Raw genomic sequence first — 27933 nt, forward strand, 5'->3', positions numbered from 1 at the left:
CAGTCAGTTACCTTAAGCTTACTCCCATCCAGCTGAAGGAGATGCTCCCCATTAATGTTTTGGGCGCTGAATTCAGAAACGTACTGTTCAAGGTTCAGGCTCATTAACCAGTGGGAAACCTGCTGCACTGTCCACTCTTGCACAGCCCGGTTCTGGCACTGACTGTGTTTTGGAGACTGTCCGTCATCGAGGATCTGTGACAAAAGTGTGCCGCCTTGTTATGAAAAGGGCAACACTGACCAGCAGTAGCATTTTTCTGCAGAAACCACCAGCGTCAGAACACAGGTCCCCTACTACCCTTATCCTACTGTAACAACAAATTATTGCACCCGTATCTAACCAGGTATCTAAGAATTGATGCAAGGTACCTAAACTTTTCCTACTGATAAACAGGAGAAAGGAACTGGCATTCCTTTTAATTCAAAGGGGTTGAAATGGCCAGGTGGCACAGATCTAAGCAAGCACAGCTCCCACTCCCTCACAAGATCTTTATCCTTCAAGTTACAAGGTTTCTAATGGACGCAGAGTATTCTGCAATCCACTTCCCAGGCACACTCATTCATCTTTATTGTGTGTTTAAGCTGCAAAACAAGAAATTTAGGGGAAAAAAAAAGCCTCACAAAAACCATTCTGAAGTTCAAAGTGGTGACACCAAACAGCCAGCGATGCTGGCTACAGAAGACTATGAAATGACACAGGAACAGTAAGGAACACACAGCAATCCCACAGCCTCCGCCCTGCTCTCCACATATGGTGCTGCCCAGGAGAAGAGCACAAACAGCACCAGCAGGGGCAGGTGGGCCTTCAGCTGCTTCAGCCCTGAGTGTCCTCTCTGCCACTTCTTTCCACCCAAGGGAAAGCTGGTGGGGTCTGAAACAAAAGCCACTCTGTGGAAACTTCAGCCGGCACAGCAGCTGCTACAGGCTGCTGCAGCTGTCTCCTGTTTGAACAGCTTTACCACTGGGTTAGATGATGCTGGGAGTTCTTTCAGCCTCTGGCCATCCATTTCTCAGGGATGGGGAAATGACAGTTTAAGCACAGCTTTTTCTGGCAGCCAGCAGAACCTCAGTGCAGCTGATGCTTGACCTGGTGGGTGTGCTCTGGCACGGGCCCTCCTCCCCCTTCTAACGTACCACAAAAGCTGCAATTTGCCATGGCCTTGAAAAGAGAGGGGAGCTGAAGACAAGGCAGGCGGAGCCAATGACATCTGTGTGTTGTGCTCAAACAAGGGCATTTGCCACACAACACGGGGAAACAAGAAGAGCAAATCTGCAAATGAGACAGTACATTGCCACGCGATGGTCACACAATTCACCACAACAGCACACTGGTATCTCACCTCATCATCAATCATATCCAGGCTCTGAGTGAGGGAGCAACAAAGAAATGGGAAAGAAAAGCATTATAGAAACAAAATACAGAACATGTAACAGCATGTAAAAGTTTGGGTAAGGGTAGCACCAAGATTTGCAAAACAGATAAGGCTACTCAAAAAACAGAGATTTCTTGGAAAAAAAATTACTTCCAGAAGCAGAGAGGTTATGTTGAAAGCTCAGCACACACACGATTTGGCAGCTAAGCCAGAGATTGTGCCAATGAAGCCCCATGAGTTGATAGTCTTGACACACTGGAACCAGTGGGACCTTGCCTGATGGCTCCAATTGCAAGAGCAAAAACTACTTAGAGGACAACAGACCACAGGACCTGGGTTCCCTCCCTACCCTTTCCTCTCATTCTGCTTCAAATAATTATGCGAAGTCTGCCCAAGAACCATGAGCAAGAGAGCACTTGCAGCAATGCCCTACATCACGTCCAAGCAGCAGCCTCACCATGCCAGGGCACAACTTGGTACAATACAGGGTACAGAGAAAACCTGTTCATTTTTACTGACCAGTTCAAACATGGCATTTTAGAAGCATCCAAATAGAAACAAGCCAAATGAAAGCATTTTCCAACTACTAGTTCTGGTTAGTTTCAGTGGAAACAGGGTACTGTTACAATAAAATATTTGATAAAATGGGAAGGAAAATTATAAAAGCATGAAAAGTATTATCAAGGTAGAATTAATACTAAACAAAGTATAAATGATCTCTTCATTGTTTTCAGTAATTCACAGTATATGCAGTCTCCTACCTACTACTCTCCTATGATTCTTCTAAATGTTTACCCTTTCTAATCTGTGGTAAGTGCTACAGAATGACTGGCCTTGCAGACTTCCATTTTGGCAAACGGGGTTGGTACAGAACGGCTCTCATTCCTTAAACCTGTGCAAAACATGACAGCAGTAATAACACAAGCTTGTCATTGAAAAGAAAGGAAGCCACAGATTCTTGAAGTTCCTCCTCTCTAAAAAAAGCCTTGGCTCAAACCTTAAGTGAAAATTACAAAGTTCTTACTCAGCGTTTGTAAGAGGACAAATGCATGGGTTTCCTGAGTCCACAGGATGTACAGCTGTCAAACTGGGCAGTTTCACTGACTCGAGCCAAACAACAAGTATCTTAAAAACGTGCATTCAATATATTATATTCCACTCAATTCTGTCACTAATTTATAGGGTCAGAAACGCTTTTTCATATTTTCACTGGTCAAAAGCCATCTAGTTGAAGAATCAAACTCAAAATCCACTGTGTATGTGCAAAGCAAGCACAAAGAATGCAAACTGGATTGACACATACACACTCTAATCACTATATACACATTGAGGTACAGAATACACAATAACTGCATGTACAGGTCATTATTATTTTAATATATCATGGTAAAAATAGTCTAGATGCAGGTGCTTTACATTTTAACTATGTTTATCCAATTACACTGCATCTTTATCATCTGAAAACTGTCTCAATTATGTTTATTTTAGTGTATAGATAGGTCCACACGTACACATACAGAACGCAGGAGCAGTGTATTGAAATGTGTGAGGATAGAGCAGCTCTAAAGAAACCAGCTGCATTTAACAATACTGCACAACGATCCTACAATAATACCATAGGCCACAGGCCAATTGTTTAAAATAATTACTGCATGAACAAGAAAAACTGAGATATTGAAACCAAGATTAATTCCTTTTCTTCTCCCTTTATATGCCTAAAACCATCCCTTCACTGCTTGAGTAATTATCAAGGGAAACGCTGTGGGAGAAAGAAGACAATCATTTCCCACCTTAAACAATTCCAGCAACATACCTCATCTGACGACAGTGCTAAGGAGTGTGAGAAACCTGGGGTTTTGGGTTCTGCTCCTAAACCACTCAGATCAGCTGAACTTGTGCTGCTGGGACTGAAGTCATCATTGAACGTGAAATTCTGTAGGGAAAAAAGACAATTTAGAATAAACAAATGATCTCAAATGTGTATCTAAAAGGGAAACTGCTTTTCTGTCTTCCAGGTTGGCACAGTTCAGAAGTGATTGCTTACCGAATCAGTCAAAATACACATGAGGAAGCACTGCTTTTGCACTGCTAATGATGAATAGAACATGCTATATGCTTTACCACTCTGTACAAGAGACTGCTCTGCCAGCTTAATGCCTCAGTGAGTAGCAAAGTGGTCTGAAAGCAGTTCATAGACTTGCACTTAGGGAATTGGGTATCATCATGGAGATAAGTTATTGCTTCCGCTGGTTAATCAGTAACATGCTGCTGTCCTTCATATCGTCAGGACAAGCATAGCAGTAGTAGAAAGAGTAGGCCAGAGGATTAATTAGCAGAGGGAAGTGAAAACTGCTATTAAAAGAGCAGGGAGAATATCTTGTGAACCCATTTCTGATTCCTCCCTCTTTGCCTATATTTCTTGAAAAGATCAAGTTGAAAGCAAAAGATACATTTGGATGCTGAATGTTAATTACTGAAGTAATAACCATAAAACAAAGATCATTTTTTTCCTAAGAAATTAATAACAAACATCACATCTTGTAGCAAACAATAGCAAGATTGTGTGCCTTTTTCCAGGAATGCAGCAAAGTGATCATTAGAAGAATACAAAAATTAACATTTTAGAGTGGGAAAGTTGGATTTGTGAACCACAACAACTAAAACCTAAAACAAGTCACCATGAAATTTCATTTCAATTGAATAGACAGCTGATGATGCAGTGACCTTTGTTAACTCTTTTGAGACCTCTAATTTTTCCTCTATCATCTACATAAATAACAAACCTGATCCATCTCTGTCACTCAATTTTAAAAAATGGATCCAAACATCAAAACCAAAAAGAACAATAACATAAATTATTTTTTTATCCCCCCCTCCAAAATCTGATGTATTTTATCTGATAACAACAGGCCTTGTAAAAATACCAAGTGATGGTCCTCATGAGGTGTGCTGGAATTCCAACTGCACAGGTACTGGAAATTTAAGAGCTTGCAAACTTAAGAGAGGACAAGAAACAATCAGAAAGCTCTGCTGTTCAGTTTTCTCACACCTACTTTCAGAATAAATGTCCTGCTCTTCTCATCTCCTTACAGAAGACAAGAAAATCTGAACACTGAGCCCCGACGGCATCCTCAGGCCAGGTGTTCGACAGCTCCAACTCCTGCTCTGTGACGAACACCTTCTTCCTCTCAACTATTCTGATTTTTATTTTACCTCTCTTTTCTGTAAGTTTCACATTTATGATTAATTTTAGCTTTTTTCACTGTCTAAGGGAAACATACAAGATAGCTAAAGCCTACTAATGATACCAATAATGGGAGAGCAGGACAAAGGAACACAGAACAAAACAATTTTCACAGCTTAACAGTAACTGTAAGAAGCGATGCTTTTTCCCATTTCAAAATTATTTTTACTCAGTGTTTGTTTAACAGCATAAACAGGATTTACACATCTAACCCTCATCTTTCTTATAAAAAGAAACTGAGTAGCTGATTCTAATTCAGCTGATTCAAATTCCTGTATATAAAGTTGAGAACTATATCTCAACTGGTTTCTTCTTACCAGACCAATGCAAAAAGTAAACTTACAAGTTATGGAGGATCCAAGAAAGGATAAAGGCAGAGAAATACTTTCCAGAAGTGAAAATACACAAGAAAAAGCCAGTACTAAAACTAAGGGTTATATAATGAGTTATCATGCTGAAACATTCATGCACACAGAAAGGAATCACACAGCTGTATTAAACTGCAGTAGTTCCTGTTTATAGTTTGAGCATCTTCCTGTTTATCGTTTGAGCATATATAGAATTAAATCCAACATCCATGCATGCATGACGAGCAGATTTCAGTACTGGGGGAGAAAAAGGCAAATGACTGACAGCATACAGCATTTCTTCACTTGCAAACATCTCATCTGAATACATTAAGAACATGTAGGTATTCCTGCAATCAGTCCTGAAGAATGCAGAACATATCTATAACTGAATACACAAATCTAGCATTTGTTCAGTGGATCCAAATGCTAACTTCCACTGGCACCATTTGTGTTTGTTACAGTACAGCACAGCACAGTTAGTTTACTGAATTAATGTACATTAAGAGAAAGACAGAATAGAAAGGTAGAATGTGGAATGGTACAATGATGGAGATGCTCTGTTCAGATGAGCTTTTACCGTACAATGAACACCATGCACTGTTTATTGTAGTGTTAACATATTGGCCCGTTCTTCTTCCAGAAACATGGAGCCAATTATGCCACTCAACACAGTGGGAATAAGGTAGTTCTTATTTTCTACCTTTGACCCTTTTTTAGCTGGGCTTATGTTTTCAGAGGAAGGTTCTGTTGAGCTGGTAGGTGATGGCAGGTTGCTAGAAGAATTGGATCCTTTGCTACCCTCTCCATACCATGTGAATGGTACACAGTGTGGGAGAGAGGAGGATCGTTCTGTTAAAGATTTACTGTTGGCTGATTTCTGCAGCATCTCTCTGGTGGTCCTGCGTAAGAGAAAGGAATTTGTGTTAGAGCATAAAATACAAAAAAATGCTACAGAGGTAGTTAATTGTAAAAAAAAATACGACATTCCATGTAACTGTGACTAATCACCACAGTGGCATGCAGCTGGTAACAGCAGTCTTGAAATCTCTCTTGTAACAAAAGGAAAAAGTGTGTTCTTTTGATCTGTTTTCTAACTTTAGCTCTTCAGATAACACACATGCAGCAAATGGAGACAGATGCCTGCACAAAATGCCTGTGTCCCTGTGTTTTGGTGTGAACCAGCTCCAGTCAAGAAGCCACACACTGCTGGTACCACTGGGGCTTGGTATCTCAGCATGATCAGACTCAGCGCTGACCCAGGCAGGCTCTGCTTTCCTGGGTCTGGCTTGGATTTGGAGCACAGGCAGAAGGAACCAGGTGTGTCTACACACACCCACATAGATGTGTCGTTGTTACAACAGCTAAATACTGAGAGACATCCTGTTGTTGTTTTTTTGTTTGTTTAATTAAATATTAAAAATACAACTATAGAAAAAAAATGAAATAAACGTTTGATATTATCAGCTCGCCTTTTCATAGTAACAGTATATAAATCTTCCCTCAGCTTCTAACTTATGGTCAGCTTCTAAATCATTATGGATATAATCACTAGGTCTGTGCATTGGGAAGCTTCTTTTCCGCATGGATGAAATGGAGGCTGCCAGAGAGCCCCCAGACAGCAAGACAGAACCAGAATCCTCTCTCCCTTTGGCTTCTTAAATGAAGATGTGTCTGATACAGTCCTGTGCTCCCTCCTTGTGCTCCAATATTGCTTGAAAGAAGACAGAAAGAAAGACATTGTCCAAATCACCTATAGCTCCAGGCTAAGGAATGTAAGAATATGTGCTTTCTACTTAAATGAGGGGAATTTGTTTATAGGTTTAACATCAGTGATAGTCTTCAGAAATAATTCAAGATTTTCTTCTACACATCTTCAGTTGTTTCTTGGTGGTGGTTTTTTTTTTTTTTTAAACATGGTAAAATAACACTTGCAACATAGATCTGACAGCATGATTAATTCTACATCAATCTCTAATGCACTAATAGACAAAAATAATTGTAACAGGATGCTGTCTTTTGATCATCATCTTCCTTCTTTCAAAGAGCTTATACAGCTTTGGACTGTAAAGAAAACATCCTCAGATTTTTCTCAGGCAAATTCTTTGGAGTTACTAACAAAGGAAGTGACAACTGGTGTTTAAAAAGTTACACCAAAACAACAACATTTCAGTTTACAGATGTACAGCAAGGATTACAGATGCTCGTGAATTTTGCGTTTCACAGTACTCAACTTTGTTTTTAGCAACCGTATCCAAACTCAGAAGTATTCAGTGACAAACAGTGCAAATAGCTGATTTATCAGAGGGTCTCACAAGCAACTGATCATCTTATGCTGGTATCAGGAACATAAGTTCTATAGAGGCTGCTTCTTATAAAGAAGCATACCTTCCTTCTTCCCAACCTGTCTGGTAGTTAAATGCCACCTGGTGTTAATACCCTGCTAAGGGTACTGGCTGCCTTACAGCTAAGCACAGGTGCACAGAGTTTGGTTAACAAATCCCTCTTCCAGTACAGAAATACAGCAATGAACATTAACTGTAGGACACACAGCAAGCAGAGAATGACTGTTACAGTTTGTTCTGACACCAGCACAGAGATGCTGACTGCTATAAGATCACCAAAGATCCTGCCAGATACGTGCAGAATGTGAGTGTGTGCTGTGTTAGAACAGGAAACTTGCAGTTCAGTACAGTATGCCTGAAGGGGTATATCAGAAGTCTAACATTTCTTCTGCGATTTTGAAGAGACTTGTCCCTGGGACAAGTGTCAGACTGTCAGCAAAACTCTCCAAGCTGCTACTCAGTTTTTCAAATGCATATATTTTTGGAACAGCATGTGAACTTTGCTTTCTTTAGCAAGCTCTTTTATCGTGTGTGCTTTCTATTGTATTATGTTCAGAAAAATTTACAGTTGCTAGAACCTTAGGACTTTCAGAATATATTACATTTGCTTAGCACTCCTGATGTTTACCTGAATGCTTGCCCCTCATACCTGGAGCCACGTATGGCCCCTCTGGATGGGACTATGTCAGATTCATCACTACACAAGGAGACCTTCATTAAAAATCCACACCATCCTCTGTAGAAAAGGCTGCTTCCTGCCATTTTGAATGCTCATTTATTTATTCAGAGGCCAGATGCTGATGGTCTCATCGAATCTCACAGATAATTCAAAATTCCTTGCCTGAGTTGGTGACATGACCAATGCAGTCTGTATTTCTTCTATCTGCTTTCAACTTATGATGTTCATCTTCAGAAACAAAACCTTCTGAAAGCATTCCTGTAGTGGGCACAGTGAAGCTGCAGGGAATACCTGCTGCTCAACCTTGCTCTTGGGACTTTTCCTCCAAAATATGTGGAATTGTGTCAAGGTTTCTGAATCAAGGCTATTAATAACTTAGTGTTTATCTGTGTGTATGCATCTTGTAGGCCAGCTCTAATGAACTATTTCTGCAAATCTGATCAACAGATGTGGTAGCAGTAGTGATGAAAATCTCCAAGTACTTTTAGATTATCGGTTAGCCATTCGTTAGTTAAGAAATCCAGGTTTGTAAGCTCAACGGGTTGCCTCAGGGCTTAAAATTTATTTCTGTGAAGGCAGTGGGACTGGCAGAGTTCAAGTTTTAGAAATATTACATTTTCTCAACATTTCTGCTATGCCATTTCTTGCATCCTCAATCTTTCACCATACCTAAGGCCACAGGTCACCCTAATAGCTTCTTTCTCTTTCCGCTTCTTGCCCTTGTTTGAACTCCTTCGCAAGGGAGCCCTACAACAACATTGGAAAATATTAGAAAATGTCCTTGAAATTTTATTTTTAATCCTTTATATAAAATTAATATTTTAAGTAACGAATGCTTACCCAAGATCTGCAAGTTTTCGCTTTAGTTTTTCTGCATGCCCTATAGTAGGAAGAGTAGTTCTTGCTGCCTGGGCACATGTGGCACCATCTAGGATACATTTGTACACGGGAGAATGTACATTATTATTTTTAATTGCTACTGATCCTTATTCCACTTTCCATCCATCCAGAACAGTCTGCGTATCTGTTCAGGATTAGATATGCATACATGTACACATCTGTAAGTACACAGTTTCATTGGGTGCATTCTTCTCATTTTTAAGAAGATGGTGAAGAAAGCAAGAAAAAATCAACAGTCTCAGAACTTGAAAATACACATGGGGAAATCTTATTTTAATCAATGTAAATGACAAAAGTTAACCTTGTTTGAGCTTCAGTGAATATGTAGTAAGACAAACAACACAGAAGATTTACACACACAGAAGATAAACATTACAGCAAATCCCTTTTAAAACTCAGCAGTGGCTGCTTATTTCTCCCTTTGCAGAAATCACGTGGTATCTATGCTTTCCTTCAAAAATGATTGCTAAAACTCTTTCTTGAACTTTGGAGCAGAAGGTATTTTTATGATGGACAAACTAGACAATAGTTATCTGCTTAGCTTGAATATCTTGGTTAAAATGAATATTTAACTTGAAATCCAACCACTTCCACTAAGAAAATTTGAAAAAAAAATTTAAAGTAGTATCTTAGTTAATACATTTGTCTTTGGTCCTCTACTGATTTCTTATCCTTTCTACATAAACTGTTAACAGCTAAAGAGGGACAGGCTGTAAGAACCTATGGAGTCAAAATAACAGCTCAAAGTATCCAAAACACCCTGTGAAATCTATATGGCAGCTAGAACACACACCAACTGAATAACGCAGACACGGTTTCTGTGATTCTTCAACACAAAGAGTGCCCCCAAATCTTCTAGAGGAAGCAAATGAAGGTCAGTCATTCACATCACTTGCAATTTGGTGACTTTACAACGTGACCTCAGATTTACAGTGGCTTTGGTTAAAAGCACTGCTGTGTTTGTGGATTTCTCCTAAGGAGGGTGAGAAAGATTAAACCCTCAGAATTAACCCACAATACCACAGGACAGTAAAGCATGCACACAGAGGAACTCTGTACATTGCTCTGTGGATACTGTTTGGCCAAGTTTTCATTCAGGTACAAAGTTCAGTGTGGAAAGGACTCATGAATCATTGTGGAAAAAGCAAGAAAACAAGGCTCCTGAGATATTAACACTCTAAAGGACATGCATCCTACTTCTACTAACATCAGCCCTACTGACAAGTAACCTCAGGTCAAAAAAGAAAACATACAGAAGATCCCCATGAGGAAAAAAAAAAGCAATAGGCAACCTTAAGCAATGCATACTTTGCATCACCTCTACACTGCACACGCTTCTCTCTTCTCCTCAAAGATCTGCTTATGGCTCCTCTTTCATCTTTAATGTATGCTTTTCATCTAACCACTGTCAAAAGCACTACTTTGAAGAATTAAAGATTGCAAAGCTTCCTTTCACACTTGGTACTCACAGGCAAGTGGCTGGGGGGCAGAAGGCTTTTTTGAGAAACATCTTAAAGCAAATGAAACTACCAGATACATTAACTTTGTGGTGGGCAAATAATACATTTAGTAGCTGGAGGTTTTGCTCCTGTGGTAGTACTCTGCAGAGCTTGGCAGGAGCACATGGCAGGTATAAACTCCATCCAAGCTTTTGTATTACTTTGTTCCCACTCACATGCAGCTGGGCCGTGCTGGAGCACTTTGGGTAATGAGGATTTGCTGTGAAAAGCACTCATGCTGGCCATGAGATACTGGGGAAGATGGATGGGCTAGTTTCCAGCAACAACTTCAGTAGAGATTTCAATCTACTGGGCTCGCATAGGTGCAGGCCTGCACTGCTTAGCCCATAGCAGCAGCCATGAACCAGGGCTGCAGGTCCCTGCCTTGGCAGAAGGAACATTTGACCACCCTGGAGAGGAGCACCTTCTCTGCCTCCTTCAGGTTCTTCTGAGAGGCTGAGGGAATTCTGGTTCCTGAGGATCAGTGACACAGAAGCCATTTAACCCATCACTTTCAGCCTGCCAGACTTGGTGTAAGTAATCTGCAGCTGATGGGTGGCAAAGGAGTCCAAATCCAATTTTCTGTCCCATGGTCACAGCACAGCTGAAGCCATCCCTACACCAACTAGAGATGGCCCATAGAGATCACCTCAACTGCCTTGTCAAATGAAGTTGCACAAAGCAAGCAGAACTGAAGAAATTTAATCATGCTCCTATATGAAAAAGTCATGCTCAGAAGACAAAGAAGCAAAATTCCTCACCATTTCTCAATGAAATGGAACTCCTGCCATTTCAGCTCTTCCCACAGCAATCATGAGGAAAAAAAACAGTGAACTTGCTAAAGCTTACTTTTGCTGATCAGTGACTAGCCATGGACCCATGACCACAAGTATGTGATCTCCTTCTATCCAAAAAACCAACGAACTAAACACAACATTTTCTGTTCCTTTTATATTCTGCAATGTAGGAGTTTGACAGCCCAACGATAATAAAAATAGCATCACTACCACACTTATTGCAGAACAACTCCTTTAGGATGTTTCTTTTTCGTAGAATTTATTAAATGTAAATTCCTCATCTGAAAGCAAATTGCTCTATTTTAGCTTCTGTGTACCCATTAGGATCAGAATACACCCAAAAGCATTGGCTGTTTACGTAACAGTCACAGCGGGGAAAGCATGACACCCTTCCTTATTTAGACACAGATTATTTTTCAAACCTAAGTTGGGAAGGAAAGAGCACGGTGGGTGGAATGTAATAACCTATTTCTTAAAATATAAGGTCTAGTCTCCTTCAAATTTTTATCAAGATATTTTTCATACATCGGATGTAAAAGCAGGATTTAAGATTTCATTGATAAAGTAATCACATGCCTACGCTGAGATAAGAGTATGAGCAAGCCATGTTCTTATGTCCACATCCTAATTTTTAGTTGTAAAATTCAGGCTTCGAACTTAACTTTGATTCATTAAAAACTGTACAATTAGCAACTATGTAATGAGATCAGGAATATTAGAATTCAGCATATATTACACTGCATTATATATATAAACATCTGCATATATTAACCTATGTCAAAATCAACAAAACTTGATCAATCTGTCTTAAGAATCGCTGTGAAAGCCCTGTATGATGATAAAGAAAAATAGGTTGCAAATGAATGGCAAGTCTTTCCATTTACAAAGGTAGAGAACAATCTTTAACAAGTTGTGCTTTATTTCAGTTATTTCCATCTAGCCAAAGTTTGTTCTGAACCTATCCAAACCTATTTCTGCAGCCTTAGAAGCGATTTTATCATGTAAATTAGCTTAAGTTACAGTTAGAGAACACACCGTGCATGGACAAGAAAGCTAAAATGCTTTAAATTGCTAATTTTGACTCCGTAAGACATTTGAAATGGAGGGCTCAAAATTCTGTGCAGTAGTGCACGTAGGTTGCTCTGAAAGTAATGCCTCCTACTTATTTACATGCAAACTACAACAGACACAAAGAGCATAGTAACATTATTTGATAGAGCTAGTTGTCAGCTACAAACCATTATTCTTCAATACTTTCAACACCACTAGCTGTGCATTTTCACCAGGGATGAACAAAAGCCAGCCTGCTGCACTTTTAACAATCTATACCAGTGGAAGAGACCCACTGTCACTGTCATCACTGCTGAAATGCATCACCCACCACCTGAGTTTGCTCACATCCACTGCTGGGTCTCCATAAATGCTCAGCAAACATCAATGAATGTCAGTGGGTGCCATTTCTTCCACACGGAGGAATTCAATTCCACACTTTTACTTTACATGCACTTCCACATCAGAAACCATTTTGTCAGACTGCCCCTCTGCTCCGTCTGTTTCATGGCAACAAACTGTAACAGAATATTGCTGGGATGGTTCAATCTCTACTGCCATACTAACATCTGCCTCTGATGTCATGGGGCAGCATCATAAAATAGGAGGCAGTACTTTTGAAGCAAGCCTCACATTATGAATGCATTGAATAAACAAGAATTTGAAAAATGTACCAGAACTAGGTATGATTGTATCATGTCTTATCATGTTTACATTTAAATAATCTCTACTAAATAAATAATGATGTGGTCAACCTTTCTAACTAACCACTATTTTTTTCTCCTATAAATACAAACTCCCCAGCCACTGACCTCCTGTTTAACCAAGACACTGATGGCTCTCAGCAATTAAAAACTACAATCTGTTATTTTTGCTTTATGCTCCTTTCCAAACTTCCAAAAAAAGCACTTAGCAGTGCCAAAAATCACATAATTCATAAGTACAATGCATTTATTAATCATGGAACAAAAATGGACTGAGGCCCAATAATATTGTGTTTTGAAAAAAATAGAGAATGTTTTCTTAAAGGAATCTTCCCCCTATTTTTTTCAGTGAGCCGTAAGAAAGAAATAAAGAGAAAGAAAGCAGCTCCTGATCTCATTCTGACTTCGTCCTTTTCTTATACCATCATACAAGGTCAGCTGTAATTTTCTGATGTCCAGGTAGACAAAAGAAGTTATGAGAAGATGACCTAGTTGCTATGGTTTAACTACACAACAGTTCATAATGTAGATGTAAGTAAGCAAATGGATGCACCAATTTATTGTAAAAAGTAGTAGTACCTTGATCTTGCAAAACATTCCTGCCAGCTGGGTGATGCAAAGGAGATGCTTCAGAGCTGTGCCCAGATTTTGAAGGAGAAGAAAGTGGAGTGTCTCCCCAAGCACACAGGGAAAGGACACCTCCTCTGTGGTGCTGTCCTTCTTCTTGATTTTCAGTTAGGTTGTCAAGGGAGATTGCTGCACTGCTAGCCACTGGGGAGAGGGAGGAAGCACCAGAATCTGATGCTGGTGAGGATGCTCTCATGCATAAGGGCAGTGGTGATTTTGAAATGTGCATGGGACTACTGTAACTGTTTGATGGCTGTTGGCATAAGAGATTATAAAGCAGGTTATACCATTTAGTAACTGATATAAGCAAGGTTTACTATGAACATGCAATTCTTTTATTCATTATTCACTCTTTTATTTGTGAGAAACACATTAGTGATTCATGTAATTACCTTTCGATGTCACATTGTGTTTATTGATATTTCCTTTCAAGCAGAAGTCAGAATCAGATAAAACAATGAGAAAATACCATATCAATAGTGATAACAATTAAGAAATAAAGAAAAGTAGCATTCAAGTTCTTTTCACCTCCTGCATGTATTAAGGACCCACTGTACATCACAGAGCACACTTATTTCAGAAAACCCAGGATTCCTGTTAAAAGAAAATGTAAAAAAAAAACAACTAAAACCAACAAGAAACCCAGGTGTGCTGAATCAAAGGAGACTTAAACTTCTCTCGAGTCAGTCACAGCATACTGGCCACAGAGGAATACATACTGCCTGTGCCACAATGCAAGGACAAAGACAGAGGATAAAAAGAGGGGCAACCTAGCGTTCCACAGGAAGCCTGAGAGAGGGCAGAGTCCTTCTCACCTTTCGTTCAAGGCTGTCCTCTCCATCAGTTGAGCTGATGCTGTCATAGAGCCTTGTCCTGGTTGGCCTCTGCCGCTTGTTCTTCACTGAAAGCTGAGCTCGGGTTTTCAGAGCTTTTGAGTCCAGCCTCTCTGTTTCTGGCACTGCCTCATTGAAATCTGTATGAAAACATGATTTAAAGTTATTTGTAATATACACATATTTTGGAATTAAATGCCTTATCTGAAGATATGACCTGCAACTGAGAGCACACAAACTTTGCATGGTTTACTCACACCTGTATTCAGAATTAATAAAGAGCATGTGCAAAAAAGTGATTATGTGTCTAAACCATTAACAGATCCATATCCAGTAACTGCATTGAGGAGAATCAACTGCAAGATTTTTAAATTCAGCAAACGATTGCCATTGTGACATGGGACCACAGAATAAAACTGTTAAACACTGTCCTATCCCAGAAAACAAGTCCACAGACTCCCTCAGACCTACTAACGTGTGTTTGGTCTACAGAGCACTTCTCCATCACACTATTAAGCAAAGGAATCCTCATCTCCTTACTTTTCAGCACACATTTTCCAGCATCTGGATGAATATCTCAATTTAGACACAGTGGGCCAATTCATTTATTTCCAATCCTGCTCTTTTCGGTCACCTGAAGAGGACATACTGTATGGCTGCTTTCTTCAACATCTGCCCCACTGTTTCACAGAATCACAGAATCACCCGGGTTGGAAGGGACCTCAAGGATCATGTAGTTCCAACCCCCCTGCCTAGCAGGGCCACCAAACACACACATTCAGATGCTGTGACCACTGTTTCCCTTATAACTTCATCAGTTCTGCAAGCTGCTCATCAAATTACAAAAGAAATATACAGAGCTATCCTCAGGCTGCTCTACATTTTATTATAACTGGAATGGCTTACAAATTTAAAGAACCTACTTTGCTCTCTCTGCTGTACCAGGTATCCCCCAAAATAACCTTGGTATAGTACATGCAAGTTATAAACAAGCAATGTCTGTTGTCAGTAGCAAAGAAAGAGTGATAAAGCCAGTATCTAGATAATCAGATAATGATTTTCAATTGGATTGATTTACAGGCAGCCTCTCACAGGATTATGAAACAAGTGCTAAACTCATTCCTTAGGACCTACAGTGAAACTGCTTGCTGGCTATGCCATGTGCTCCATCTTAGGAGGGGACAGCAGAGAGGAATCTCACCCTATTCTGGATGCTGAGGTCATCTGTTGTTTAAAATTGATAATACAAATCAGGTGCCCCAATTGTTTGCTCCAATTCTTCTGCGAGCAAGACCACTTTTTTATTAGTACCTGGCAATCTCATTTGTTATTTCCTCCTAACTGCACTGCCCACAGTAGTGGGCTGCAGTACTTGTAGATTCCTCTTTACTGTATTCAGAATTCCTTCAAACTCCTAAAATGCAAGAAAACTTAGCTAAACTTAAGTAAAACACCACTGACAGAGTGATACATCACAGTCTCTAATACAAACCAATTACTAAGACTGATCTAGCTCAAATGGAGTTGTATCTCACTTGCACTCAGATCACATAAGGCTCTCTGCCAAGCTCTATTCCTTAGCAGGAGACTAGAGGCTGCAATCATTACTGTGATTACCAGAATCTACTGCAGCTGACTGGTTTCAGCAATTGAACAGCAAGCAATGTGTTTTGGCAAAACCATTAGTGAGCTTGTTTTACAGCTTCAGTGGGCTGAAATAAATTTTCACTGCAACCAACTGCCAGTGGTGTTCAACAGAGTTTGCAAGGACATTCAAAATGAAATGAAATTATTCCACCTAGAAGCTCCATGAAAACATTCTGAACTGTAGCTATTCAGAACAGGAATGGAAAGGCCAAGTGTTGTATCTGTACAAGAGAGGAGGGACACTGTTCTACTTGATTAACTTGAAAAACAACTATATACTGTGTGGAGCAGGACACGGGCTGTTAGATCTGTTAATACACTGATCTAATAGCTCAGAAACCCTCTGGGAGATCTGCAACAAGCAATAATTATCCCAACAAAAAACAAGGCAGTCATTGGAAGACTTGTATGAAGGCTGAGAGATGTACTCTACAATAACACTGCTTAACCCTTACAAAGTTCCTGTACTTTCTGAATGAATGGAGTTTGTGTAGGAGATGCTGTACTCCACCATGTACGCTTTAAAAGATCAAAATGATAAAAAAACTATAATTCATATATAATCAGGAAAAAGCTGGACACTGTCGCTCTCACACCTATTTGCTGTTGTCTTCATTCATGTAGCTTTCTGCTAGAATAAACAGCCAAATCTGTTTCTTGTTTCTTCTGTTCTGAAGGCAATTTTACATCTTTACACTTTGATCTACTGCTCCAACATCGTTACCAGATGCATGAAAATTACAGAAGTATTTCATATAAAACAATGGAACTATGAAACAAATTTATCTCCTAGTTTCACAGTCATCCCCTACAAGAATGCCTTGTGAGCAGACTAAACGCTTAATCAGTGACTTGCCTCTACACATCAAGCTGACATAACAGCTGCTTTCTTAGCAATCAATCATCCACTGAAATGATACTTGAGTATTTCAGCAAATTTAACATTTTATAAAGCTGAAGTAAGCTAAAACATACTTATGAAAGGTGTTCTCATATTTTAAGCCAGACAAGGAAATTTTTTATGGTTTCAACTTTCTTTTTTGTTTGGCAATCCTCAAAGTAGAAATCAATTCACCGTCAGGCTAACTTACTTGTCTACGTACTCTATTCCTAACACACTAATTAATCGCAAGATAATCTTACTGACATTTTTGCTTAAAACAAAGAAACAGAGACATCTTAGCCTCACTGAATCCACCAACTTTAGGAAAGCAGAAATCTTCCCCTTGCTTTCCACAGTATCCTGACCCTCACTCTCAGAAGACCTGATTCAAACAGGGGTGCAAACATCTCAGTGACTTTCCACCACCACCAAAACAAAGACCTCTTGCTGTGCAGCCCATTTCTTCCATTATTTGCATATTATCACAATTTGAACTGCTTATATTTCTTCCTTCAGGTGCACACTTCCATGCAACCCTTCCTTTTGTTGCTCAGCTAAGGCAAATCATTGACATACTACTGTGAATGTTGATTCATGTAAGTGGTCACACTGGCTTTATTCAAGCAAAATGCCACCTGGACCTGGGGGCTGCTCTCTCTGCTTCCCAGAGCTGGGCTACTACCTCTCAGTGCCACCTCTTGACCTAGCCTTGCTCCAACATGTTGCAAAGAAACTGCTCAATAGCATCAGCAAGTGCAGTACCGTAGGAGTCTTCCAATCTACTGTCGAGCCGGATAAATATCTTACAGGAAAGTTGTAACAGGTTCAACACTGCTCATGGAGACACTCTAATTAGACTTTCTTTCGGCAGGCCTTGAACCATTTGACTCCAAGGGCCTTCCCTTTACGTTATTTCAATACCACTGCACAGTGGGAAACAGCTTGCCTGTCCACCCACTGAGTTTCCATTATACACACTGATGGATTTAAAAATCTCCTTCTGTGAACTGATGCACCCCTGGGCATCCCAACACACTCAGCACATCCAGCAGAGTGCCTCGAAGGGGCATTTGCATAGAGATAAGCAAGTACTGGCCAAGCTGGCATCAACGGTGAACTGTCAACTGATTTCAAACCACAGGGTCCTTCCAGGACATCCACAAACAGTTTGTTTCTCTACTGCGGACATAGCTCATGACCACTACAACTGAACGTTACACTTCATCTGTTTTTCTGCACTCCCAGACCTAATCAAATATTTGTAAAAGAAACACAACCCTCAGTCTTCTGGCGTTCCAAGGCAAAATAAAGATTCTGGGCTGTAATGGTTTAGATTTTCTCCTTGTAGCTTCCACTGGTGATCCTGGAAGCCTGCCACCATGAGGTTATGTTGCAGCCAGAGGAGCCGTGCTGTCTGACGGGATGTTGCAGTGCCCAGGCCGCCTGCAGGCAGGGGCTGCCATGCTCCCGTTCTCATGACAGGCCAGTCACACCCATCAGTTGGTCCAAACATAAATACCACACGTAAATATAATCAAGATCTCAGTTCACGCTGAAGCAAAAACTCATCTTAGTGTCATTTTAATTATCAGGATATCTGAAATAATCTGAGTTTTTATATAAACTGATTGTTAGGGAAGACATACCTGCAAAGTTCAAAGTAAAAATTATAGTGTGTGGCTGTGTATGCCCAGCTCCACTGTAAAAACTTAATGCTGAGGCTGAAGAAGAATAGAAATGAGAAGAAGTACCAAACACTGGTCAACATTTCCCCAGGGAATGCTTTTCCAGAGAAAAATGGCAGCTCTTAGAAAATTATCATGCATATACATCAATTGAAAAATCTGGTTTGGAAGTACTGACAGTTTTAGTGCTTTTAAAAGATGTTTCAAGATTTTTTTTTAAAGGTAGAAATTTCAAGTTCCATATATATATCTAAAAAAAAGGTAATATCAGAATTTTGCTTTGCAGTCTTGTTTAAACAGAGCGTTTCACTGAATAATAGAAAGTATGTATTTCAGATGGTGCTCATGAATGGATTTCAGCTCCTGAGCCATGGACGTGTGCTGACACTGCTAAAATACGTAAACCTGATTTCTCCAAGGCAGGTAGGTAAAGCACAGTTTACTTATGCAATCTACTGTAACATTTACTGAGTTTCAGTGCAGAATTATGGACTTCCCTGTCAACCGGTGCGCTTTCCTGAGATCTCAGGGTAATAAACACGTACTAAAAAGAAGCAGGTAAGCGGAGATTTGTGGAAACCAATTCCACAAGTTCTGTCTATCACACATGTACTGTTTCAGAAGGACATACCCTTTTTATGCACATATGTTATGTTAATATATGATTTATATTGATTTGTTTGCAGAGCAATATTCAACTTGTACCCACGCATGCAATAACTGCTAGAATAGTAACCCTAATAAAACATCTCTGTGATTGCTGGTAATCAGTTTGATTGGAAATGCAATGCATTTTTCTTCACCAGTGGAATAAATAATATTATAGTTTATTTAAAATGAATATATTGCTAGGAATGGACCCTGGTGCTGATTTCACAGACTGTCACTAAATATTCAGCAAGTATTGTTCCTGCAGCAAACAGTTTTCATCCCAAGGCTGTGAATCTAAACTTGGATTCAATTTTGCATATACTTCAAGGGTGAGGAACCCTTGACTCACTGAAGAAGTTACTGAAAACAGTAACCAAAGGAATGGATATTATCTGTATATTTTCACTAACACAGTCTTTAAAAAAAAAAAAGGCAGTTACCTTTCTATGCAAAACAAGTAAAGCTTACAGTTACCCTGTTGACAGCATCTTAGTGTTATCATGAATTGTTTTTTGGTGCTTTGGTAATGTAGAACCAAGTTTTACAGGTCCTTATGTTTTAAATCAGTATGAGCTATAGAAGACTATTATTTTAATGAATGTGCTAGTAAAGAATTCGCATTCTGCTCACAAAGTGCTCCCTACTGAGAAATCATGAGCTCCACCTACGTGATTGCTTTTGATGTCTGTACCAAGGTAGGATCAGAAACATGCAGAGCTCCATTCAAAATGCTAAATTCAAGACTGTTTTTTCTCATTCTGGTAATTTTGTTCTTGTTCAATCTTTGGTTTTTGGATAATTAAGAACAAAGTTAAGAACACAAGAAAGCACAATTTTCTTCTACCTTATTAAGATAACAGAAGCGTGGAATTAATCCTGAGCATTGGTGGACTGTCACTGAAAATTCATTTAAGCTTCAAGAAATCAGGAACCATCTTTGCTTTGTTAGCACAGACGAGTCACTTCTATTTCTTAAAGAACTTACAATGTATAGTGTTCCTGGGCCTTTACATTTATAATTATTATTTGTGAACTTTGGAAAAAAAACAACGTCCCTGTTGTTACTGTTTCCTTTAGATCCTAAATGATAACGATATTTTTTATCCACACATTAGCAGGAGTTACAGGTTCACACAAACCTTGACTTAAGCCATCCAGACAGGACACTTGCTTAGTATCTAGATTTTCCACAGGATCTCCTCTAGAAACTTCTCCAAAAGATGTCTGCCTTTCAAATATATTGTTGTTATTGTTAACCTGGCTCCCATTTTGCTTCAGTAGCCTGAAAACTTCTGCTTCCAAGTCTCGTATCTGAAATAAATAAAACCCATTTTTACCTTTAGCACACATACACATCTGTGTTGTTGTTTTTTTCCCCCAGATTATCAGACAGAATTATCTCATTCACCAAAGACAAGAGTACATATTACTCACACGAGACTGTAAGCCTTGAACCTCTGCAAGATGTGCTTTCTCCAAATCTTCTATTTTCTTTCGTTCAGCTTCCTGGCGTTTGAGGAAGTCAAGTTCTCTTAGGGAAAAAAAAAAAAGTGCATTTACTGTCATCAAAACAATCAGATTTGAACAGAAAACATTATGGTATACTGTATGTTTGGCTATGCATCTGGAAATTCTGTCTGTAACAAATGTTTAGTTCCTAACCTACAAATGACTATGAAACTACATAATTACTTATCAGTCTATATGAATGTGCTAGTTGAAAACACAAAAATGAAAAAAAATAAAAATCTGAGTTCTGCTGCAGGAAATAGAAAGACTGTGTTTTATGAGAATATGACTGATCTCTTTTGTTTAAAGGAAATCCCCGAGTTACCAAGTACAAATTTAATTTTCCACTAAGTTTAAAGGAAATCTATTAGGTGTTTTTTAGGAGTCTGAGATATTTTTAAAACAACAGACTAAATCTTTTACTACTACAAAGTAGAATAGCAACAGAAAAGCCATGCAAACTCATTCTAGCTATTTTCCCTATTTTTTTCACTTTGAAAATCTATCATATTTATGCTAGAAAGTGAATGAGATGCCAATTAGCTATGGAGCAGTCATGAAATTCCAAGCTAGGTAACAACATACTGACTCTCTAAAATGCTCTTTAATGGGAAACAACATTCCCTTTGGCGCTCCCAGCTCTTGCTTAACACTGGTGCACATTTTTGGGTATTCTTTTTTTTAACTGACTACATTTTAGCATTAATTTAAAAAATGCTGCAGAAGAAGAAAGTTTTGAGAAAGGTAGCTATGTAGAGTGCTATTCTTGCTAGCTATCAGGAGGAGGGACCATATGAAACAGAGAGGGCCAGTAATCATCACTCAGCTCAACAGCTCAAACATTCCTGGCATCTACAAGAAGAAGAAAAATAGAATATGAAAGAAAACAAAACAATTTTCTTTTGGATGTTACATTAGTATACAGCAGGAGGGAATTCAACTGACACGTCGCTATAAATTGCCGCAAACATTTCAAATCAGATGTTTTACTAAGGTTACTTGTGGTTGTGTGCAACCTCATTTAGTTATCTTGTAATCCTGCAACATTTCAATGCAGAATAAGGCAGATTAAATCTTTGTTTAGTTATAATAAGTAGTTTAGCATTGCTAAACTAATACTCAAATAATACTACCATTTTTTCTGCAACAAAGAACTTGTGGTTTTCATGATAAAAAAATTGATAAATATTGTTTACCTTACAGTTGTTTAACAGAGGGTTTCATATTTCAAAATTTATCTTACACGCTTCCTATCTGGGCACTTATTCATTTCCTGAACCTGGTGTAGCTACTTACTTTTGCTGAAAATCCTTGATTAACTTCTTTGCCTTGTTATATTTCTTCTCCAGAGCTTGATACTGGCTTTGTGTCTCCTTGAGGTGCTCGTTCACTGTATGACACAGGGTTTGGGCCTCAATCCAATAACTCTCTAATTTCATCATCCTCTCCTTATTCTCCTCAATGTTCTGCTGCAGTTGGGTCTTCTCCAGTTCCCACCTCACCTTCTCATTCTCAGCAGCCTGTAGCTGAACAGAACAGTGGAGAGCCCAGTTAATAGAGGGGTGCAAAGTGCAGCTTAATAGCTTAGTTTGAGTTCAGTCAATGTGAATAGCAAAAATCATGGAGAAACTACAGAAGTAATGAGCCAGCAGAGAAAAGAGCATTCCAGGACAAATACATCTGCTGATACATACATTATTTTTCCGCATAAAATGAAGCAGAACCTTTGCTTTTTGTTACAATGCAGTCCCACTGTTCTCCGAATGTGAACACATTTAAAAATGTCAATAACGGAGTGTTTCTGTAAACTGTAGTGTTAATCAACCAGCACTGGTTGCTCTATATACCTGGCTGAGGTGTTAGAAAGCTTTCGTACACTTCCATAAAATGAGAAATTTCTTCTTTGAGAGGAATCTGCTTTCCAGATTCTATATTTGATTTAAGAACAATGAGAATACAAACAGGAAAAATGCCAATTATGCCCAATTTAACTGTTCTTCCTTCAAATTAGTAACTATTGAATTCTTATCATTTTTCATGCTTTTTTAATGTCATAATCTTGCTTAATCTAGTAAACCCAGGAAGAAAAGAAGCTGGGAGTAGAATAGAAAATTTAACATCAGGTCATAACCTAGGACTATTTCTCATTTAAGCAGGAATAGAGTTTTACATATGACACCATAACTATGCCAGAATTATTACAAGGACAAAGAAAACCTGTGATATTATTCTTGTTTTCTTTAAAATTGCTTACCGAGTTGTAAGGAGCTAATACTAAAAGCAAAAATATGTCCTTGCTGTTGTAGATTTCTGCCCTTAAAGGTGCTAATTCTGCCAAATATCAGTGCTGCTTAGCTTTCTGATCACTGCTGTTTCTATGCCCAGTTTGGCATCAGTAAAGCCCAGTTTTTCCAAGTGACCTCAGAGAAGTCTGAATTTCACTGCTTAATTTATAATAACTCTTAGCTCCCATGTTATTATTTTTTGTTGTTGTTAGATTTTGTTATTTTTAGATTTCTTACTTTCCAAAAGCTAGCTGCAAGTTTCAATGTTTGGCACAGAATGAGGGTAGCGTTCAAGGTAGGATATTTTAGCTGCTAGAATTTATGGAAGGCAAGCACATCTTACATTGTTTGCTTATCAATATTATTTTATTTGCTGTAGGCAGTATGCTGGCCCCATGGATGATGCACGCAAAGCAAGAATAGGCTGTTTGCAGTTTTAGTAATAATATAACTGAAGTAGCCATAATTTCTTTGCTGCTATTCAAAAGACCATGTAATGAAGTACAACACAAGAAGATACATTAACCCTAATCTTGTAGATGGATGTGCACAGATGAATGTTTACACCGATGCTATGAAGTCAGTGGGTCTTGGCACAATCCCCAGGGATTGACCATGCAGCTCCGACTGCTGCACTGGAATTGGAAAGCAGAAAAGATTTCTGACTTTTTGAACTAAAATAGTATAACAGAAATTGTCATTACAGAAAATAACTGCATTCAGAACTGGATTCTAACAGCACTTTATGCAAATTTGATCAACATAACACAAAATACATGGTGAGTGCAAATAGCTGCCAGAAAGAAATAATCTTCAAAAATATTTGTCTGAAGTACAATTTTTACTTTGTCTTCCTTTGATTTTTTTTATAATGTACTCAAACTCAAAATGAAGGATGTCATTATAAAAACTGTTAATACTCAACAACAGAATTATCAGTAGATTTCCCATAAAGCTTATCCTAGTACAAAAAATACAATTTCTTTTTATTGCTATTGCAAATTCAATCTAACAACTAGCAACCAATTGCGAGATGTTTTCCATTAAGCTGGTAAACATTTTCCTTTCTAGAGAATCTTTTAAAGAGAAAAGTAACAGTAAGAAAGTGTTCTTTTTCTTCTCTATATAAAAAGTATTTTCTATTAAACATGTTTAAATAAATTAATTTTTTCTAAACGTAAGAAAATCAATTAACATAAACAGGACATCTTATTATCACTAATAAATAATAAACCTAATAATTAAGACTTGAATATTCAATCCAAATGCAATTTAAAAACCTGAGAAAATGTACTGGAATTGTAAAACTGGGAATCTGCCATTTAGTCATTATGATAGCTCTTAAAATGTATGTTTAATTGAAGCTGCACAAGTTGGCAGTTTCTCTTAATAGCAGCACTTAGATTTTACTTGAAACTTTGAATAGAGAACATACACTAAGACAAGATTTAGCTGAGCCACCGTGTTTCTTGATCAGCCTTTAATAAGGACGTTGATTTCTCCACCCACATAAAGATACATGTCTTCAGATCTGATTTTGCATGAAAGCAAAAAAAAAAAAAAATCAGCATGTATTATCTGCATATTGATTCTTACCTTCGTCTTCAGCTTCTGAATTTCAGCTTCTGTAACTGCATGTTTGATTTGCAACTAAAATTGAAAATATAAAATAAACAAGTGAAGTCACAGAGTACTCCAATATTTTTAAAGCCTGTGCTGCAAGTTGAATGCCTTATTACACAGCAGAAGGCCTTGAAGAGTGCTGCAGTGCAGTAGATTGTAAATTAAAACGTCTAGCTTGCAAAATGACTCAGCCTGTGCAATCTAATTAAAGATAGGATGCCATCTAACCACTCATAATTTCAAATCAGAACATCCAATCTGTTTAGCAAAACCAAATGTCTTCTGCTTAAAAAAAAAAAAAAAAAAAAGATGCTATCCTGCTGGGCTTTGCTTTGCTCTCCTCTGATGTGAATGTGAAATATGTCCCAGTGCTGTCAGAGAGTCCCACAACACTGATTAAAGCAGGCATGTTACAAAAGAGCAAATACAGAAACAAGTGATTTAACAACTCAGGGAGCCAGGAATCTTCCCTTTAGGGGAAGATTTCTACATGTTTACTACATGAAAAAAAAAAAAGGTAAACTGATGCTATCCTTCTCCATCATTAACCTGAATTATTCTGCTCAAGCTAGCTAATCTCAAGTGAGAGCAGTAACACTGGGAAACCATAAAAAACAGGAAGCAGCATATGAGCACAGAAAATGACTGCAAGGAGATTAACAGCCTAGGCATTGTGTTAAAGGTTGTATTTACATCATCAGGCACTGTGCCACAATAACAGCAGACCAGAGCAGGGAAAGGGTAGGTTCTGAGGACCTGGCTCCCATCTGCATGCTTTCAGGGACTTGTTTTGGACTAGCCCACATCAGTCTGATCTGGCGGAGTGAATCCTCATTCGCACTTTTGAATCCTTTGAGTTTGGTTTCACCCCAAAGAATTACTATTCACCTGCTCCAAGAACAGTCTGAAGTACGAATTAAACAGCTTCAAAACCCCAATCCAAATGGAAATGATGATGTACATGCACCTGATACTAGGCTGCACCCGCATCCCTGCTGCTTTACTGCTTAAGGCAGTCAGCTTGGTCAAATTCTGACAGGCCCCAAACCTAACATTACATGTAAAGCACTGAACCAGTGACTGGTGTGTGCTGGGCAAGCTGAATTACAGCTTGAGCAAACTCTGCAGGGAAGACAACCTTAGTTCATTATTTATGAATACGAGGAATAGTTATGGAAAAGTATGTTCTACATACTGGTTACATGAGCTGAAGGATGCCTTTGGGAATGGTTTATGTTGAGCTAATAGAGTGCATAAGGGACTTGTGCTGAATCAGAAATTATCACCTCAGGTGAAGCTATGGTTACATTCTTGAAGGGCAGACTGCTAATAAAAAAAAATGTACAGACAATTCAAAAGGCAAGTTATTTTGGAGAAGAGGAATAATTTTCAAGATAGCAGGAGTTATCTCAGAGCCAATCAGCATTCTTGAGAAAAGCTTAGCTGCCTTGGAAATCCCACTTTCATGGGACTTCTTGAACCCATTTCTTGTGGCAGCACAGGAAATGCAGTCAGACACAGTTTGGGTTGCAAACTGGCCCTAACTTGTCTAGTGCCCTGTCTCTGGAGGAGCATAACCAAACAGACAGCAGGAGGAATAAAGGATGCGCTGATGCAATCGGTTCCACCTGAGGAACAGTTTAGGAATCTTCGTGTTTCCACCAGTCTTGGTTACTGTCTCCAGGGGACACTGTAAGCACTTCCAGTCCCCAGTTTCCCCAAATTGTTACGTGAATTCACCTTTTGACTTTGCACCAGAACGGATTATGGACATTCTAGTCCTCAGCAAGTGCCAATACAAGACCTCATTCCCAACTAAAGCACTGACTGACGGCAGCAGCTTGCACAAACTCGAACATGTGGAGGCCCACCAGGCATGCTGGTGGAGCACACATGGCTCCAGACTCCAAGAGCCCCAGGCAGGCAGCTAACCCAGAGATCTCACAGGGTCCCTGACCAAGTGCTACTGAAGGGCAGGACAGACAGGTGCCTACATAGCTGAAGCAGGAACACACAAGTCCTGCAGCTGGCAATGGTGGCAAGAAGTGGCTAGTGCTGGTGGTCTACCTGATGGGCTATATACCCTATGTAATTTTTTGGAATTTAATCATAAATAGTTCAGGACACTTTAAAGAGATACTTTAGTTAGATATTTGGTAGAGGTTGCTTGCAATTTTTGAGCTCAGTGAAGCCAACCTCTGATCTGCAGCTTTCAGAGAGATCAATAGCTAGTCTTTAAATAGTTTCTCTTAGTAGTGAAAGACAAAGAGGAAAAATTAAGAAAGAATAATCTCAAAACCTCATCATGTTTAATAAATGCCCAGACCTTTGCTTAGGTGATCACTTAGGTCATTGAATCTCGCAACCAAACCCTCACTGTTTTGGGGTGAGGTAAACTCAAGCATGGATGAGTTAGACTTTGCCTTCTGTAGAGATAATAATGAAATCAAAAGGCCAAGGCTCAGAACCTCAGGCTACCTGCTTGCAATCCATTGCCATTTCTTCTAAAAATCCCACAAACCGGTAAGCAGCATTTTATCAGCTTATCATAACATACACAGAAACCCCAAATTGTTGCATAAATGACAATCTGCTCAGGTACAGATGGTTTCAACGGTTATTTTTACACTCTGTTATTAATTTTTTTTAAAAAGACTACTGAGCACACAGTCAGATCACCAGCTCAGTGCATGGTACAGCAGACCCCACCGAGGCAGAAGAAAAAAGACACTTTCCTGTCAGACAGACAAATGTGTAAGCTGGACAACTACCTTTTTTCTTTTTTTGAATTTAACAGAACTAATTATGCTTGCAGAATAGATGAGAAATAGTAACACATGCAGGGGTTAGACTGAACAATGGGCAAAGCAAATGATTTGACAAGCAAATCTGGACTCCGCAGATTTTCTAATAGGAAAGAAGAAATATATTAGTCCACGTCCTATATAATGCCAGACAAATTCTTGGCAGATACTACTTCATATTTCTGTTTTCTAAGTCAACATAAAGCTGTGAAGGCTTCATTTTAACAAGAGGTATTTTGAATAATTTTTGGCAAGTTTCATTTTCAAGGATATTTTGAAACACTGATTTTCTTCAAAACAACACAATTAAAATATTTATATGTATTATGAGAAAATAGCTTGGATTCATCTAAGACTGCAAAAGGTGGAATGTCATGAAAAGCTAGTATATGTTAAATTGCTGGAGTACAGTGAGAAAGAAACACAATCAAATCTAATAAGATTAATGA

At 38.9% G+C, this 27933-nt stretch overlaps 1 protein-coding gene across 3 annotated transcripts in view; it reads right to left on the bottom strand.

Annotated features, from left to right (window-relative positions):
- PPP1R9A (protein phosphatase 1 regulatory subunit 9A) overlaps nucleotides 1-27933 on the bottom strand; it is a 131605-nt gene that overhangs the window by 6599 nt on the left and 97073 nt on the right. For 2 of the 3 annotated variants that reach the window (XM_042816539.1, XM_042816537.1), the window contains exons 7-17: nucleotides 24654-24707; nucleotides 22069-22298; nucleotides 20698-20794; nucleotides 20403-20574; nucleotides 14380-14537; nucleotides 13517-13817; nucleotides 8828-8915; nucleotides 8657-8734; nucleotides 5667-5865; nucleotides 3186-3305; nucleotides 12-194 (exon numbers count right to left, since the gene is read on the bottom strand). In XM_042816539.1, coding sequence (XP_042672473.1) covers nucleotides 12-194; nucleotides 3186-3305; nucleotides 5667-5865; nucleotides 8657-8734; nucleotides 8828-8915; nucleotides 13517-13817; nucleotides 14380-14537; nucleotides 20403-20574; nucleotides 20698-20794; nucleotides 22069-22298; nucleotides 24654-24707 — 1680 coding nt within the window. The remainder of the gene's footprint in view (nucleotides 1-11; nucleotides 195-3185; nucleotides 3306-5666; nucleotides 5866-8656; nucleotides 8735-8827; nucleotides 8916-13516; nucleotides 13818-14379; nucleotides 14538-20402; nucleotides 20575-20697; nucleotides 20795-22068; nucleotides 22299-24653; nucleotides 24708-27933) is intronic. The other variant, XM_042816540.1, reaches the window with a different exon arrangement.

This window comes from Centrocercus urophasianus, unplaced genomic scaffold (assembly GCF_019232065.1).
Source record: "Centrocercus urophasianus isolate 14NV4802_14NV808 unplaced genomic scaffold, USGS_Curo_1.0 seq_16, whole genome shotgun sequence".
Taxonomy (NCBI): domain Eukaryota; kingdom Metazoa; phylum Chordata; class Aves; order Galliformes; family Phasianidae; genus Centrocercus; species Centrocercus urophasianus.